Source organism: Filicampus tigris, chromosome 14, assembly GCF_054856515.1.
Source record: "Filicampus tigris isolate MCC_2025a chromosome 14, RoL_Ftig_1.0, whole genome shotgun sequence".
Taxonomy (NCBI): Eukaryota; Metazoa; Chordata; class Actinopteri; order Syngnathiformes; family Syngnathidae; genus Filicampus; species Filicampus tigris.
The window spans coordinates 23,064,398-23,078,226 of NC_141230.1; the positions used below are offsets into that span (position 1 = coordinate 23,064,398).

A 13,829-nucleotide genomic window follows, 5' to 3' on the forward strand; every position below is an offset into this window, starting at 1 on the left:
GCTTCAGCGAGCGGCAGATGAAACCAAGGAGACACGATGTGTCTGCAAACAATCGCGTTCAATTGTTTCACTTTACAATTTGAAGGTGTGCTTGACAATTTCACGCAAAATTGTTCCCACTCAAATGCAAAATACATTTTCAAATGCCTTTTCTGGATGGCCAGGTTTGCAACAACCGGCAAGTCCCAAAAAAAGCCAATAAAATTGTCGGAATTTATAAGAATGAAAACGATGATTGCGACCAACAGAAAGTGGTGCAAGGACAAAAAGTTTGAGCGCGAAGACATGAAGACGTTTGTCAAACACAAGCAGCTTTTCCAATGTGGTTTGTGTCGGACGGAAGCGGACTGAAGTGGCCGCAGGTGACGTCACCTTTCAAGTCCCGTCCAAAAAGTTGAGAGAACTCACCAATATTTGGCTCACAAGCACATCAACAACGTCTGCATCGTCCCTGAACACCACGCAATCCAAAAGTCAAAAGCTCTTTCTTTTTTCTCCATTCAGGAAAAATATAAGAAAAATGAAGGAGGCGTGGCACTGAAAAGACTTTGAGGTAGAAGCTGCTATTGGGGTGTGCGTGCGTGCGTGCGTGCATGCGTGCGTGCATGCGTGCGTGTGCGTGCGTTGTTGAAAGCCTGTTCCCAGATGCAAACCATCTGGGGACAAACAAACGAAGCGTCTGAGAAAGCAGCCCAGCAAAAGAAGAGCTTGCAGCATGCGAACAGCGACACCGGCGTAACACACGTTAGTTTACCAGGAGCAGCAATAATCTACCTGGGTCAATGTGACCCGCAACACATAACAGGATTTGTACTGTTGAGGGTCAAATTGTGCACAGATATGGTCAAAGCGTGTTGTAACCAAGATGACCAAAACAAGCATAAAGTGCTGGACAAAAAGGAATGTACAGCTTATGCTCATGTTCATTTCTCAGGAATAATTATACCGTTCCTGGGTCATTTTGACCCGGGGTCATGCTTAATGATTAGAAGCAGTGGGCGAGGGCAAACAATAAATATTGTTTTTACCTCATCAGCGAGCAGACTAACGTTTAAACTGGAAAGGTTACTTGTATAATTTAAGTACTTGGGTCAATTTGACCCACAACATAAGAATGCTCTTATAATGCATATGTCACATTATACAGTACTTGATGAGAAACAGCCAAACAGCATACCATAACAGCAAATACTGGACATAAGGAGATAAGGAGACTCTCCCTTTTTCGTGTCTGATGAACAACAGTGACAACCTGGGTCTGTTTGACCCGAAGCAATATTTAAGTTTACAAAAGTTTCCAAAACAACCAAAAAATCCCAATAAACATTTTTTTTGTTTGATTATTAATACCATTACTAGATGAACAAAAGCAAAAAAATACCACACAACTTTCATTTACTTGGGTCGATTTGACCCAGGCTTTTGTCAAATTATGCTATGCCAAGAAACAACAACAACAACAGCATCAAATACTGGACATCAAAAAGTTGACCTTCCTTATATATATATTTTTCTTGTGAATAGCAATAATATCCTGGGTCAATTTGACCCTGGACATACAAATGTTTCCAAATCTGGAAAAGAACCAAATGAAAACTCATCACGTATCCTTATTAATAAGCTAGCAGGGAAAAAATCATTTTAGCGCCTTGGGTCGATTTGACCCACAGCATAACAGGAGAGCTTTCAACAATCCTGCCTACCTTCCCGAAAACGTAGCCCGTACTCCACCGCCATGCCCCCCTGAGGGAGGAGAGCCGCCTTCTCAAAGAACCTTCTCTGTTCATCTCCAGCCACAAAACTTTGCCTTGCCGGCCACTCAAGGGCGGGAAACAAACAACAACAACAACAAATACATAAATAAAAAAAGAAAAGGCAAAGGGCTCCCTATTTTGTTGGCTTCCCTGCGCTGGCCCGACGCATCCTCCAGCCCCCGCCGCCGCCGCCGCCGCCGTCGCCGCGCTTCTTTCTTTGCCGTCCCCCCGGATGCTCGTCGTCAAGCCCGTCTGGGTTGGCCCCCTCCTCTCTCTCACTCGCTCTCTCTGTCTCTCTTCCCGGCCCCTCCCATCCGGACTGGCATCTTGTTCTCTCTCACCTCGAATTCAACTTTCCTCCGGCCCCTTCGCCCACGTGCGCGCTCCCACGCGGCCACACGGACGCTTTTGTATCTTGGGATCGACATGTGAGACTTGCTGAGTGACACTTTGCAGAAGCAACCACAAAAGGTAAAAGTTCACACAATAGAGAGAGCACGAACATCGTATTTTTCTCCCTCCCACGAGCTTTACAAACGTTCAACTGAACACACGCGCGCAAATTTGCAAGCGTAAAATGTGCAAAACAAGCACGTGCAACTCATGTGCCACATTCCCCCAAATGTGAGCCGAAGTGGACCGCTCCAGTACATTTGTGGCCGAAGAAGCTATCAAGAACAAATCGTCGTGTCGTCTCGTGTCCTGTGAAAAACACTTCAGTCCAATTTTGGGAGAAAAAATTACATTTTCACGTTAATGCGATGTCTGTAATGCGGAAACACCATTCACGTAAAAATAAGAAAATTGCAAAAAATGGACATACAATCAGTGTTTGTGTGTAGTGTGATTGTTACTAAAAGTAGTGGTTGTGCTTTGGCGTTAACTTTTTTTTGCTGCGAAAATTGCCAAATTGTGTGAATTTTTGCTCGACTTTCACATGAAACACGATTTGCGTAACGAAGGCTCTGTGTGATACCGATTGCCATCTTGGACGATATCTCATAAAAAATGACAGAAAATTGCATGGACATGCTTGAAAAGACACACGGCCTCATCAAAGTCGGAGCAGAAAGAAAACACCAATGTCAAAATGTGCATATTTTAAGCACTTTTTTAAAAATAAAATTATATCATTTTTATTATTATTATTATTATTACTCTAATTTCGCTCCCCAACAAATTTGTTGTGTCTCATTTTGTTGCTTTATTTGTTTTTGTTTTGCCCCTTGTCCCATTCTGTTGTGTGCTTGTCCAATTGTCCTGTAATGTGTGCAGGAATGTTCAATTTGACAACGGAACCTCAACTTAAGAAAAAAAAGTGGGCTGGGGGTTGCGGGCGAGGCGGATGTGCCGACGCTTTGTGTAGTCATGAGAAAAATGTGCGCGACGCCGCGAGGCGAGGAGGCGCGGTCAGACAGCGAGCCCCCAAACGTGACCGAGGCCGACCCGGCGATGCTCCCGGATCGACGGGAGCAGCTGCGCGCACGTCAAAAGACTTTGCACGCACTCAAACGTGCCAACTCTCAACACGCTCAATCGTGGGATTGCACAGTGCATGCGAACGCCACATCAATGTGATCGCAGAAATGTGACGGTAGAGGGACTGCGACCGCTTGAGCCACCCCGCAGCCATTGCGCTGACCACATTGCGATGGAATCGCTCCAAACGACATCTTGATCGCGCGCGCCTTGCACGTTTGGAAGGGACACGAGGAATCATTGAAGCAATGAGTAGTTGTGATGATTACTTGCAGGTACAAGTGCAGCACAATAGATTAGAATACCGTAATCCCTGGTTTAATTTATCGTCGAACATGTTGACATTTAAAATGGGGGCTCTAATCGGGCACAACCAGTAGTCAGCCAACCACTAGGGGGCAAAGTCATGCTCAAGGCTTGATTAAACGGCCTAAATGACAAGCAGCTTAAACTAAAGTCTGAAAACTAAAGTCTGGTGGACTGATGAGAGCGAGTCATGTCGAGAGGAGAAAGGACGGCAACAATTAGCGTTGAGGAGCTAGTGCCTCCAATGGGATCAAAATCCATCATCAGAACTTCCTGGTTGCACTTCACTTAGCCCTTTGTGAATTTTAAATTCTTGGGTGTTTTTTATTTGTTCAGAGTTTCAAAAGTTTCATTTTGCACTGAAAACTGTTGACATGTTTGTTGAAGAATAGTGCAATAAAAATGCAGGCATTCCCCATAGTAATGGTCGTAAAACGATTGATCAAAATAATGAGGAGGATCACCCTCCCTGGCCCTAATCACCAACAACCACGTCCATATCATTTGGGCAGTTCCAATGTGGAATTGCGGACCGTTCCGATCATCCCAAAGGGAATCGTTTGAACGAAGGCTTGTCACTTTGTTGAACACGCGCTTCCCACTGACGACGACGTAGAGCTTGCTCGTCTACTCAAGCGTCAGCTTTATCAATAGAATGCTTCAAATGAAAAATGAATATGGGCCACAGTTGAGGTTAGCATGTTGGCGTGGCCCTCAACAGCTGCTCCACTTTCTCATGTGGCCCCATTCCAAAAAAAAAAATCATCAGCCGCCCGCCTTTACGGCTCAACCAGGCATGTTTATCCTGGTTTAAGAAAAAGAAAAAAAATAGTATGCATATGCTAAAATTGAACATTTCCTTTATGTTCCCACAAACGTGCGGTTTTGACAAACCTTTGCAGGCGGGCGACACTCAGCTGAACTTGAAACGACTTGCGCGCGGAGGCCCAAATTTGAAGCAGACACATTTTGCTGGTGACAAATCAGCTGCTAATGGCAGCGTGTGATGTATTGCCTGTGTGTGTTGGGAAGCCAATCGGCTGTGGCCTCGAGCGCAGAAAGGATGTTTGCCGCCGCCACCGCCCGGCCCGTCGCTTTGCATCCACGTTGGCGTGACGACGTCCGGGAGCCCGACCGCACCCCTCCGCAATCTTACCGAGTCGAACCAAACTCGGACATTTTCACGACATTGGCAAGCAAATTCTTCTGGCATGCACGCGGGTCAATTTCAGGCAATTTGATCAATGACGGCAAGGCAGGGCTGCCCATTATGCCCATTATTTTGGAAATCCCAATTACTTTTGGGTACAAAACAAGAGGAGGTTTAAACCTAAAAAATACAAGTAAATTCCTTTGAAACACTTTTAATTACGTAAGGTCCTTTAGGATCAAACAAAATGTATCAAATGTGTTTTTATAAAATAAAAAAAGGTGCCAATGTATTAAAATTCAAGTATGATTTCCTTGTGTATACCAACGGTGCATTGGGTATAAATGCATATTAATAATCGTTTTTTACGATGATGCCATTGAATTTCGATTCATTGCACAGCAATACGGCAAAGGCCAAATGAGTTTCATCCTGAAGATAAATTAACTTTACAGGTGCGCGTGTATGAATTATTGGCAGTTGGTGTGATTCAAAAGGTAAACATCATTTCGGATAAAAATGAAAAATCAAAAAACATGTCATTGGGAAAAATGTCGTCAGCGTGAAGAAATGTGGCGATTTGCAACATGATTTCTGGAGATGCTCATGACCCCTTTGGATCGGCTTCATGTGCCTTCTCCATGAAAACAAACATAAAGGCCTCTGGGCCGGAAGCTTTTGGGCTTCGTTTGCAAATGAAGAGAAGAAAAGCCGAGTTTGCCACTCACCATGGTGTCGACGTGTTTGAGAGGCAGCTCGGTGGTGGGCGCCTGTTCGGGAGAAAAGAGAGCGAGAGAGACAACAAGTGAGGTCACCGTTTGCTTTGCAACGCTTGGCGCGACGTCACGCGCCATGGCGGAATCTGCCCTTCCCGCGCACCATTCTTTGCCCTAATGTGGCCTTCGAGCGAGACGGGACTCCACCTCGGACGTGCGGGCCCATCTATTACTCCGCTGCGCAAATATTTACTCAAAGAGACGAGGCTGCTTCCATTAGCCCGCAGCGAACGACTGGCTTTTCCTTATACAGCCATGAGCGGTGAGAGAGTGCTGCAAAGCAAAAGCGGCAAAGAGCAGCAGCCAGCAAGAAAGAAAGAGCCCCCCAGACGCGCCTTCTTCATTCACTGAAAAAAATGCAGCCTTGTGAATTTACTCCATTTTATTCCGCCAATCATCTGGATTTACATTCATGTTGAAGTGGATGGATAGTCTACTTCCACAAATATATCTGGACCCAGAGGATTTGATTTTGTGCAGCCACACAAAAAAATGGAGTAAATTCAACATGGCAACATTTTTTTTCAGTGCAGTAGCCGATCGGTACAGCAAGCTAACACTTGACCTTCCATCAAAGGACTCGGACACTTCATGAGCACAATCCAAAAGTGAAAATGAACACTAAATTATGTATGTGCAGATTAAAAAAAATAAAATAAAAATAAACATATCCTGGTGATAGACATTCCCATATGGTATTTTCAGCCCAAATTGTCTGTTTCAAACGACTTTGGAAAGTGCCCACCAAAGTTTGACTTTGCAATCGAGCGGTGCCAATCGGTGGAGGACACCCGCTTCTGATTGAGGCTTACTTGGCAAATTGAATCTCTGCAATTTGCAACCTTAAATGGCTGCTTCACAGCAAAATGGCCGACTTCCTGATCCATTGCGGGCATGGGACCTTGGCACCTTTTTGGCATGCTCTGTAATCACAGAGGCGCCCACCCAAATGTTGTGACAGTGGGTGACATTTTTGGTCTGAATTTCCGAGGGCACTACTGCAGGAATTTGCTCCAATAATGGCGGCTTCAAAGCAAAATGTCCGTGTCCACGGGGTCATTTTTTCCAACTTTTTATTTTTCAGGATGTGCGACTGAGTGAGTTTGATTCCGCAAAATGTTCAATTGGGTGAGTTTTCAGGGCATGGTGTAGCCAACATGATAACCGGCGAGCTGCCTATGGATTTACAAACAAGCAATTTTCTTAACTTTGCGGAGTGTGTTTGTGAGTTATCAAGTCAAAGAGGCAAAAGTGGGGGAGGGTCCGTCCGAGCAGCTGAATTGCAGCGTTTTGGACGGACGACAACTGGCAGCATCCTCACGAGCAGTGAAAAGTGGATGACGCTCAGCATTCCTGCGTGTGTAAAAAGCTTCCCTGGACTTTGGTGACTAAATTGGGGAGCGAAATTACAGTCTGGCTGACGAAGGCCAGGAATACACTGCAGACCGCTAAGCGGGAAGAAAAAGCTCTGCCTGAAGTGCGGCCTGCCTCCCTGTCGAGAAGAGTGACTGACTGCCAAACATGGTGGCACCAAAAACATCTTATAGGGGAGACACTTTTCATTTTTTACTACAAGGCGTACCCTTAAATGCCCAAAAGTTTCCTCTTCCCAAGTAAAAATGAGTCATGTGTCACCAAAATCTAAAAAAAAAAAAGCCTACTGTCTGTATTTTGCCGCAGTTAAAAGTGGTTATCAGTAGATGTAGGACAGTCAAGATAAAGTCAAAACATGATCATCAAATCAAAGTTGAACAAATGAAGAGTGTTTTATTGTGCAAAAGACGCTCTCGAAAAAAGAAGAGGACAATGCTCTTGAAAAAAAGACAACTTTAGTCCTGTTTGCTTCTTCTACCAAAAATATGCTTCTTCATCTTGGACCGAGGCCGCCAGATTCACCGGATGTTGCGTCACAATCCTTCCGAGCTTTTAATTGGCCACAAGCTAAGGTGGGGAGGAGTCATTGATTCATTGTCTTGCTTTTATTGCCTCACCCCATTTGTAGTTAGGCACATTTTGGAAATCTTTGAAATCCATTTTGCAGACCCACAAGCTATTTGACACTCCAGTAGCCAATTTAAAGTGGAAGTCAACCCAAACGTATTTTTGAAAAAATGTGTTTTATGCAGGTCCACTAGCTGAAGCAAGGCCATTGTACCACAAATACAATATTAATCGGCCGTGTTTTCAACTAGTGGGCCTGCAGAGAACATATTCTTGGAAAAAAAATAGGTTTGGGTTGACTTCCCCTTTAAGAAAAAAAAAATATGCCACCTTTAATAGATTTTATTTTGTCGAAGTGTCCAGATTTCTGCCATCAATTGCTCTGAGCTAAAACACTGGAGATGGATAACAGCGTGTGTGTGTGTGTGGGGGGGGGGGGGTGCGTGTTGTTGTTGTTGCTCCTCAAAATGAAGCAAAAAGGCAGCGTCAGACGGATGCGCTAAAAGCAGCGAGAGGAATGGCTGCGGCGGCCGCAAGTTTGCCGCCGCAGCCATTCCGACACAAATAGAGCCATTGTGCCTCCGGCGGGAAAAACACGACAGCCAGGCCGACGTGTGCATTTCCGCTTTTGCAATTGCTGCCAGATGCTCGCTGTCGGCGTGTCTTCACGCGTGTGCTCGTGTGTGCGTATTGGCTAATATCTAAGCATATGTGTTGGATATGCGGAGCGGGAAAGTGGCACTCCGCCCTATGAGGAGTGCCACTTTGCCTCGTGCTTGCTTTCGCACACACACACAAGCTGCTTTGAGCGGGCAAATGACAGCCCACTTGCGGAGAAGAAGCAGCAGCAAGAAGCAAGGGAGTTTCCTCCTCCCTGACTGGCAGGAATACATCAAGCCACAGCGCTGCCTTTCTTTTGGGGGGGGGGGGCACCCGGGGCTAAATATACAGCATTTCATCTTGAGCCGGGCCCGCCCGGGCCGCTGAGCGGGGACGGCGCCGCGCTTCAAATCACCACTTTGGGCCTAAGCGTGCGGCTGCGAGACAGGCAGACCCACCTGAAGTGTTAGAAGAAAAAATTGCCAGGCACAAAAGAGTAACTCTTTCTAAATGATTGATGTGGGCTGACGGCCGCTACCATGGCACATTTCTTTGGCGTAATTAGCACGCGTCGCCTTGCGCCCAGAGAGGAATGCAACTGTAACGACAACCGTAGAAAGGCACAATTTTGGCATCCGCAAAAGAGCATAGCCAAGGGTGTGTGCCGGCTCAAAGGCGCGCTTTCCTCCAGCCTCTGCGGCCATTACAAGGATGACATCATCGCACGTCCTCTGGGGAAATTGTTTGCAAACGCCCCAATAAAGTCCGATCGTGATGGAGTATTTTCTAGCGCAATTCTTGCCGCGCATGGCTCACCCCCGAGCAGCCAAAGTTGAGCGCTCAAGAGCGCCTCCTGGTGGATGGAAATAAAACTGCAGTACGTGCTCATTGGAAAGGTGAGCATTCAATGACATAAAACTCAATTGAAAATATCAGCCTTAAAAACAAATGGCTGACAGATTATTGGATTCAGCTAAATAAATAAAAAAAGGCAACCAAAGAGTCTTTATACCAACCCAGGCTAAACTTGCTGTACCTCTCTCACAACATGCAAAGCTAGTCTCTTAGTGGAGATCTCTCAGTACAACATGCTTTTTGAGGAGAAGTGTGCTACTTTCTGATCTGGAGAGGGCAGTGGCACCATCTTGTGGCATCTCAGCCTGTGTCCCAAAAACACACACACACACACACTCACACAATCTACGTGGAGTTTTTCAGTGAATAATAATAACTGAGTTGTCTTCATGTAGTGTTTAGAAAACATTTGTCCATAAAAAGTCAGAGGAAATGCAAAACACACACACCGGCATGCATCAAGTTTGGAATCCAAAGTTCCAAGCATCAGTGTCAACATTCTCAACATGATGACCATTTTGTGTCACTTCATCTTGTTGATAAAACATCCATTTTTAGATCCATCCGCACGCAGTTGTTTGAGTGTTTACGGTCCTTGGCAAGTTTGCACGGAGTGATAGCAACACACAGCTGCTCCTCTCTCATGCGTCTGCAACATTCACACAGCCCAGCGTGGCCCACAAATGTCAACACGGCAAGTACGGCGCGCGTGTGTGCGTGCGTGCGTGCGTGCGTGTGTGTCAGGTTCCCATCCCCTTAGGTTCAAGTGTGTGTGCGGTTGGGGTGGGAGAGATCCCTCAGGACCATCCCTTCAAGACAATTGGAAGAGAGGACCATCGTCTCTGTGGGAAAAGCTTTGCCGTGGCAATGTCAACATGTGACCCGAAAATATCGTTGCATTCTTGCTCCCTCCAATGGACTCGTCACGTCCGTCCTCTTATGTAAGCAAAAAGCCCAATGGGAGACGCCAAAGGAATTCACCTCCATTAGGATTATATTTTCACTCCTCAACTCACCAACGATCCAAACATCCAGCTGGAGCATATCCCATCTGACTTCCATTTGACTGACCTATCGATTATTCTAATAATTGATTCATTTGTCCTTTAGCTTTTCAATCGTTTTTTTTTTTTTAAATCATAAAAATCATTTTCATTCTTTTATTAAAAAAAAGGACACTATTTCAATTTCAGAAACTGTTTTGGTCTATAACATTCGTCGGAAAATCGTCCATTGATTGTTGTTTTCCAAATCAAAATCTGGGAAAATATTCAATGCTAAGAGGCTGAAAGTCTGATGAATTGGACAATTTGAAGTTCAACAAGGTCTCTAAACGATTAATCGATTATGCAAGTAGTTGTAATTATTATAACTTGATATTGATTAGCTGTCAATTAATCGGAGAGAAATGGGTGCCAAAAGCAACAAAGCGCTTGCTAATTTGTCAAAGTGAAAGTGTCTGACTTAACCAGGCCGAGAGGACGGTTTGAAAAGTCACGTTTGTTGTGGTCGACGCGATCATTTCCTCAAGAGAAAGCAGCTCCAATAGATGCAAACTTTGAATGTCTTCATGCGGAAGGCATGTCTCCCCTTGAATGTTTTTTTTAATACTATGCTCTTGCATCATTACATCAGCGTCTTTGCATGAAACGTGGGGAAGCATTTTCCCTGGGAGCAAAGGAAAGTGCATAAGGTGGGGGTGGGGGGGAATGGGAGGTCTATATTTGCTTGGGTTTGTCAAGCATCCAAAAGCAGTGAAAGAGAAAAACATGCTTTCAAGAAAGAGGGTGAGCGGCCGGGCCGCATGGCCGCCGCAGCGCCTGATGACCAAAAAAGGCAAAGAGGCAAGTGTGCGATTGCGCTTCTCTTCAAGTCCACTTCATACTCGGACTCCGTCCCACTTCCACAGTTAGAGCAAAATATGTCATCGGCATACAGCTCATTCCCGAAACGCGCTGCGCTCATCTCGCTGTTGCCCAGTTGAATGCAGAGCACAACTTTTGGATTTATAGCTCCCAAAAGCATGTCGACATTTGCCGTGGGTTTAGATTGGCGAAACGTCTCCTAGACATAGAAACAGAAAAGCGCTTCTCCAAGTCGCTTGTGTCGCTGCGCATGGAAATTTGAAAAGAATTCAAGCGGCAATATTTTGCCGTGACAGCACTACTTGCGGACCTAATTAAAGTCTTCCACCAACGATATTTTGGGGTCACAAACACTTTGCCGCTACACTCTTTCAAGTACACGCGTTCACATTTGTTAGCAACCAGACAAATTGAAAAAATCGGGAGCCTTTGTTGTGGCTCCACTGCGACAGGCCTGCCAAACGTCATGCGGCTCAAAGTGGCCCGGGAGGCAACGTTTACAAAGCACAAAGCTTGAAATGTTGCAGCAATAAGACAAAATGTCCGAACGGCGCTCATCGTTGGAAGAACCCTGCAAATGGCCACACTGACCTTGACATGGCTGCTTGAAACCAAAATGGCTGACTTCATGTGCATTTTAAAGCAGGGGTTTTTGAGATTTTTTGGGGGGGTGTCTCAGCACTCTGGACGGGCCTGCCAAATTTCATATTGCCAAGTCAAACTGGTCTCAGGGGCTGGAATTTTACATTTGAGAAAGGAGTCATAATAACGTGTTCATCTGATCAATCAATCATTTAGAAAGAGCTCAAATGTACGATTGTCATTGTATTGTAAAATACTGATCCGACCTGCTTGAGATGGAATTGGAATGATCGTGGCGAGGGAAGTAAAATGAGGCCTGGTTTACAACATGAAGGTGACAACAAAATTTCACTCACCAGCTCATAGTTGGCCGTCGGAACACAAGATGAAGACACCTAAAACAAAAGAGCAGTGTGTCAACAAATATATACACATATTTTGTGGGGGGTTTTTGGTCATGTTTGACGAGGACTTTCTCAGTCAACAAAGCAGCTCGAGGCCCCAATCTTTCCCATGGCGTAAGGACACGTCCAGCAGCAAGGGGAGCATGCATGACAATGTCCATCCGCTCAAAATAATGGAGGCCTAGCTTGAAAAAACAGCAACAACAAAAAAAGCCACTCAAGCCGTTTTTTCAAATAAAGTGCGTTGTCCCGGCCGCAGCGTGATTACAGGGCAAGGCAGCGTTGGGAACAACACGACGACAAGGGCTGAATTTGGATCTTTTCAAGCCAAAACGTCCCCGTTGAAGAGGAAGAGCAAGCCAGCAGCATGACGCCTGCGGGGAGGCTCCTTTGACGCGACGGCCACGCGGGCTCGCTCGGACGGACTCGACACGGATCTCAGCAGCCATCAACAGGAAGCGCGTCTCCGATAACGGCCTCCAACAGGAGACGGCAGCCATGACTATCAAGACAAATGGATGTTTGCGTCCTGAACATGTGTAATCGCTTTTTCCCAACAATCGTTTTTACAAATGTACATGGACGTCATTTCCATTTCCAGCCCAGCCTTCCAATTTGTATACGGCTCATTTGTAGACTTGGCAACCATTGCCATTTTGGGGGCCCATCGGCAATCCAATCACAAGATGGAGTTGAGACACTTGAGATGTATGACTTCACTGTACTACCTTGACAACAACTACTACTTACTTTCTTAACATCGCGGGCTTTGACGGCATCTTATGGCACGGGAAGAGGTGATCCAAAATAGAATCTTCCATCTAAAGCCAAAGACTAATGATTTCATTGCACGGGTGCAAGGTCCGGGCTCTCTGGAGATCTGGTTTGTGTTACTACTATCCGACACGATTTGCACATTCCGACGAGACGTCGAACTTGTTCCCAAATGCACCGATAAACGCTTTTTGTTTAGCTTCCCCAAATATCTTGCACCGATATTTACGTTTGTCAGTCGCCTGACACGTGGGCCCCGCTTCCAAGCTTTGATAAAGCGTGAGGGCATCTCCATGGAATGCCTTGGTGGGGTTTTTTTTCAGAATTTCAGCTGTCAGCTTGACGTGTGGCTACAGTGCCACGGTACAGTTTCAAGTTATTCTAGCCCGTCTTATCGCGGGCAGCGACAGGCTGTTCTCCTTTTGCCCAGCCTTGAAGTGGCCGTCCAGCTCCTTGACTCGTTGGGCCTGCTCAGTGTTTTCACCTGACAAGCCACCGGCCGAGAATCCCAGTCACATGTTAGCATTCGAAGAATCCAGTGTGAGCCGCCAGCAACCGCTTTAATGCATCTTATTTCTCTCGGAGTTGACTAATTTATTCGCATGGCTGTCACACAACCTGCGGGTTGGTGGTCTGCCCACGTCCGACTGGCTCACATTCGCTCGTCGTGTCAAATGTCTTCTTTGTCACTAGTCGCAGCAAGGAACTCCCACAAGACACGGACTGCAAGTGAGGCCCTCTAGTGGAGGACCCAAGGGCCAAACGGTGGCACACAAGTGCAGGAAAAGCTCACCAGAAGATTCACGATCAAGACAAGTAATACTCAAGGAGCATGTCAGTTGGAGTACGATGCTGCTTGAGAGGTTACTGGGTTGGTTACGTCGGTTTGTCATTGTGCTTCTTCTTATTCTTAAAAAGAAGGAATCACCTGATGCGCGGGCCTCAACATGCACAAAAACCTTTGGCAAATGTATTCCAGGGAGTCGACCCCCAAAATCTTTTTTCTTATGACATTGGGTGAAAAGGTCTCAACAACCCAACCCAAAATTGAGGAGGAAGTCGACCATTTTGGGTTCAAAGTAGCTCCAGTGTTTGGGGTGAAATGCAGGATTCTTACTTGGAAGAACTCCAATTTGGGAATTTGCCTAAATGAGCCCCAACGGGAAGCAGGTTGCCTAAATTGGCAAAGCTAAATTGTGAAACTTTTCTTTTTTTGCCTACGCCATCAAGTGTGTGAAGATTGTGGCATGGATGACAATTTCAAAGACACGGCATGAAAAATGAGGTGCAGGGCCATCGGTTCCAAAGCTGGTTTAGCGCTGAGCACCATTTCACCGAAAAAC

The 13,829-nt window shown here is 45.9% G+C and overlaps 1 protein-coding gene across 11 annotated transcripts in view; it reads right to left on the minus strand.

The window, feature by feature from the left end:
• tns1b (tensin 1b) overlaps window positions 1–13,829 on the minus strand; it is a 93,247-nt gene that overhangs the window by 32,520 nt on the left and 46,898 nt on the right. For 9 of the 11 annotated variants that reach the window (XM_086051202.1, XM_086051194.1, XM_086051196.1 and 6 more), the window contains 2 exons: window positions 11,665–11,703; window positions 5,418–5,459 (listed from right to left, as the gene is read on the minus strand). In XM_086051202.1, coding sequence (XP_085907328.1) covers window positions 5,418–5,459; window positions 11,665–11,703 — 81 coding nt within the window. Of the gene's footprint in view, window positions 1–1,703; window positions 2,630–5,417; window positions 5,460–11,664; window positions 11,704–13,829 lie in introns of those variants that run through there. The other 2 variants (XM_086051201.1, XM_086051200.1) reach the window with 2 other exon arrangements.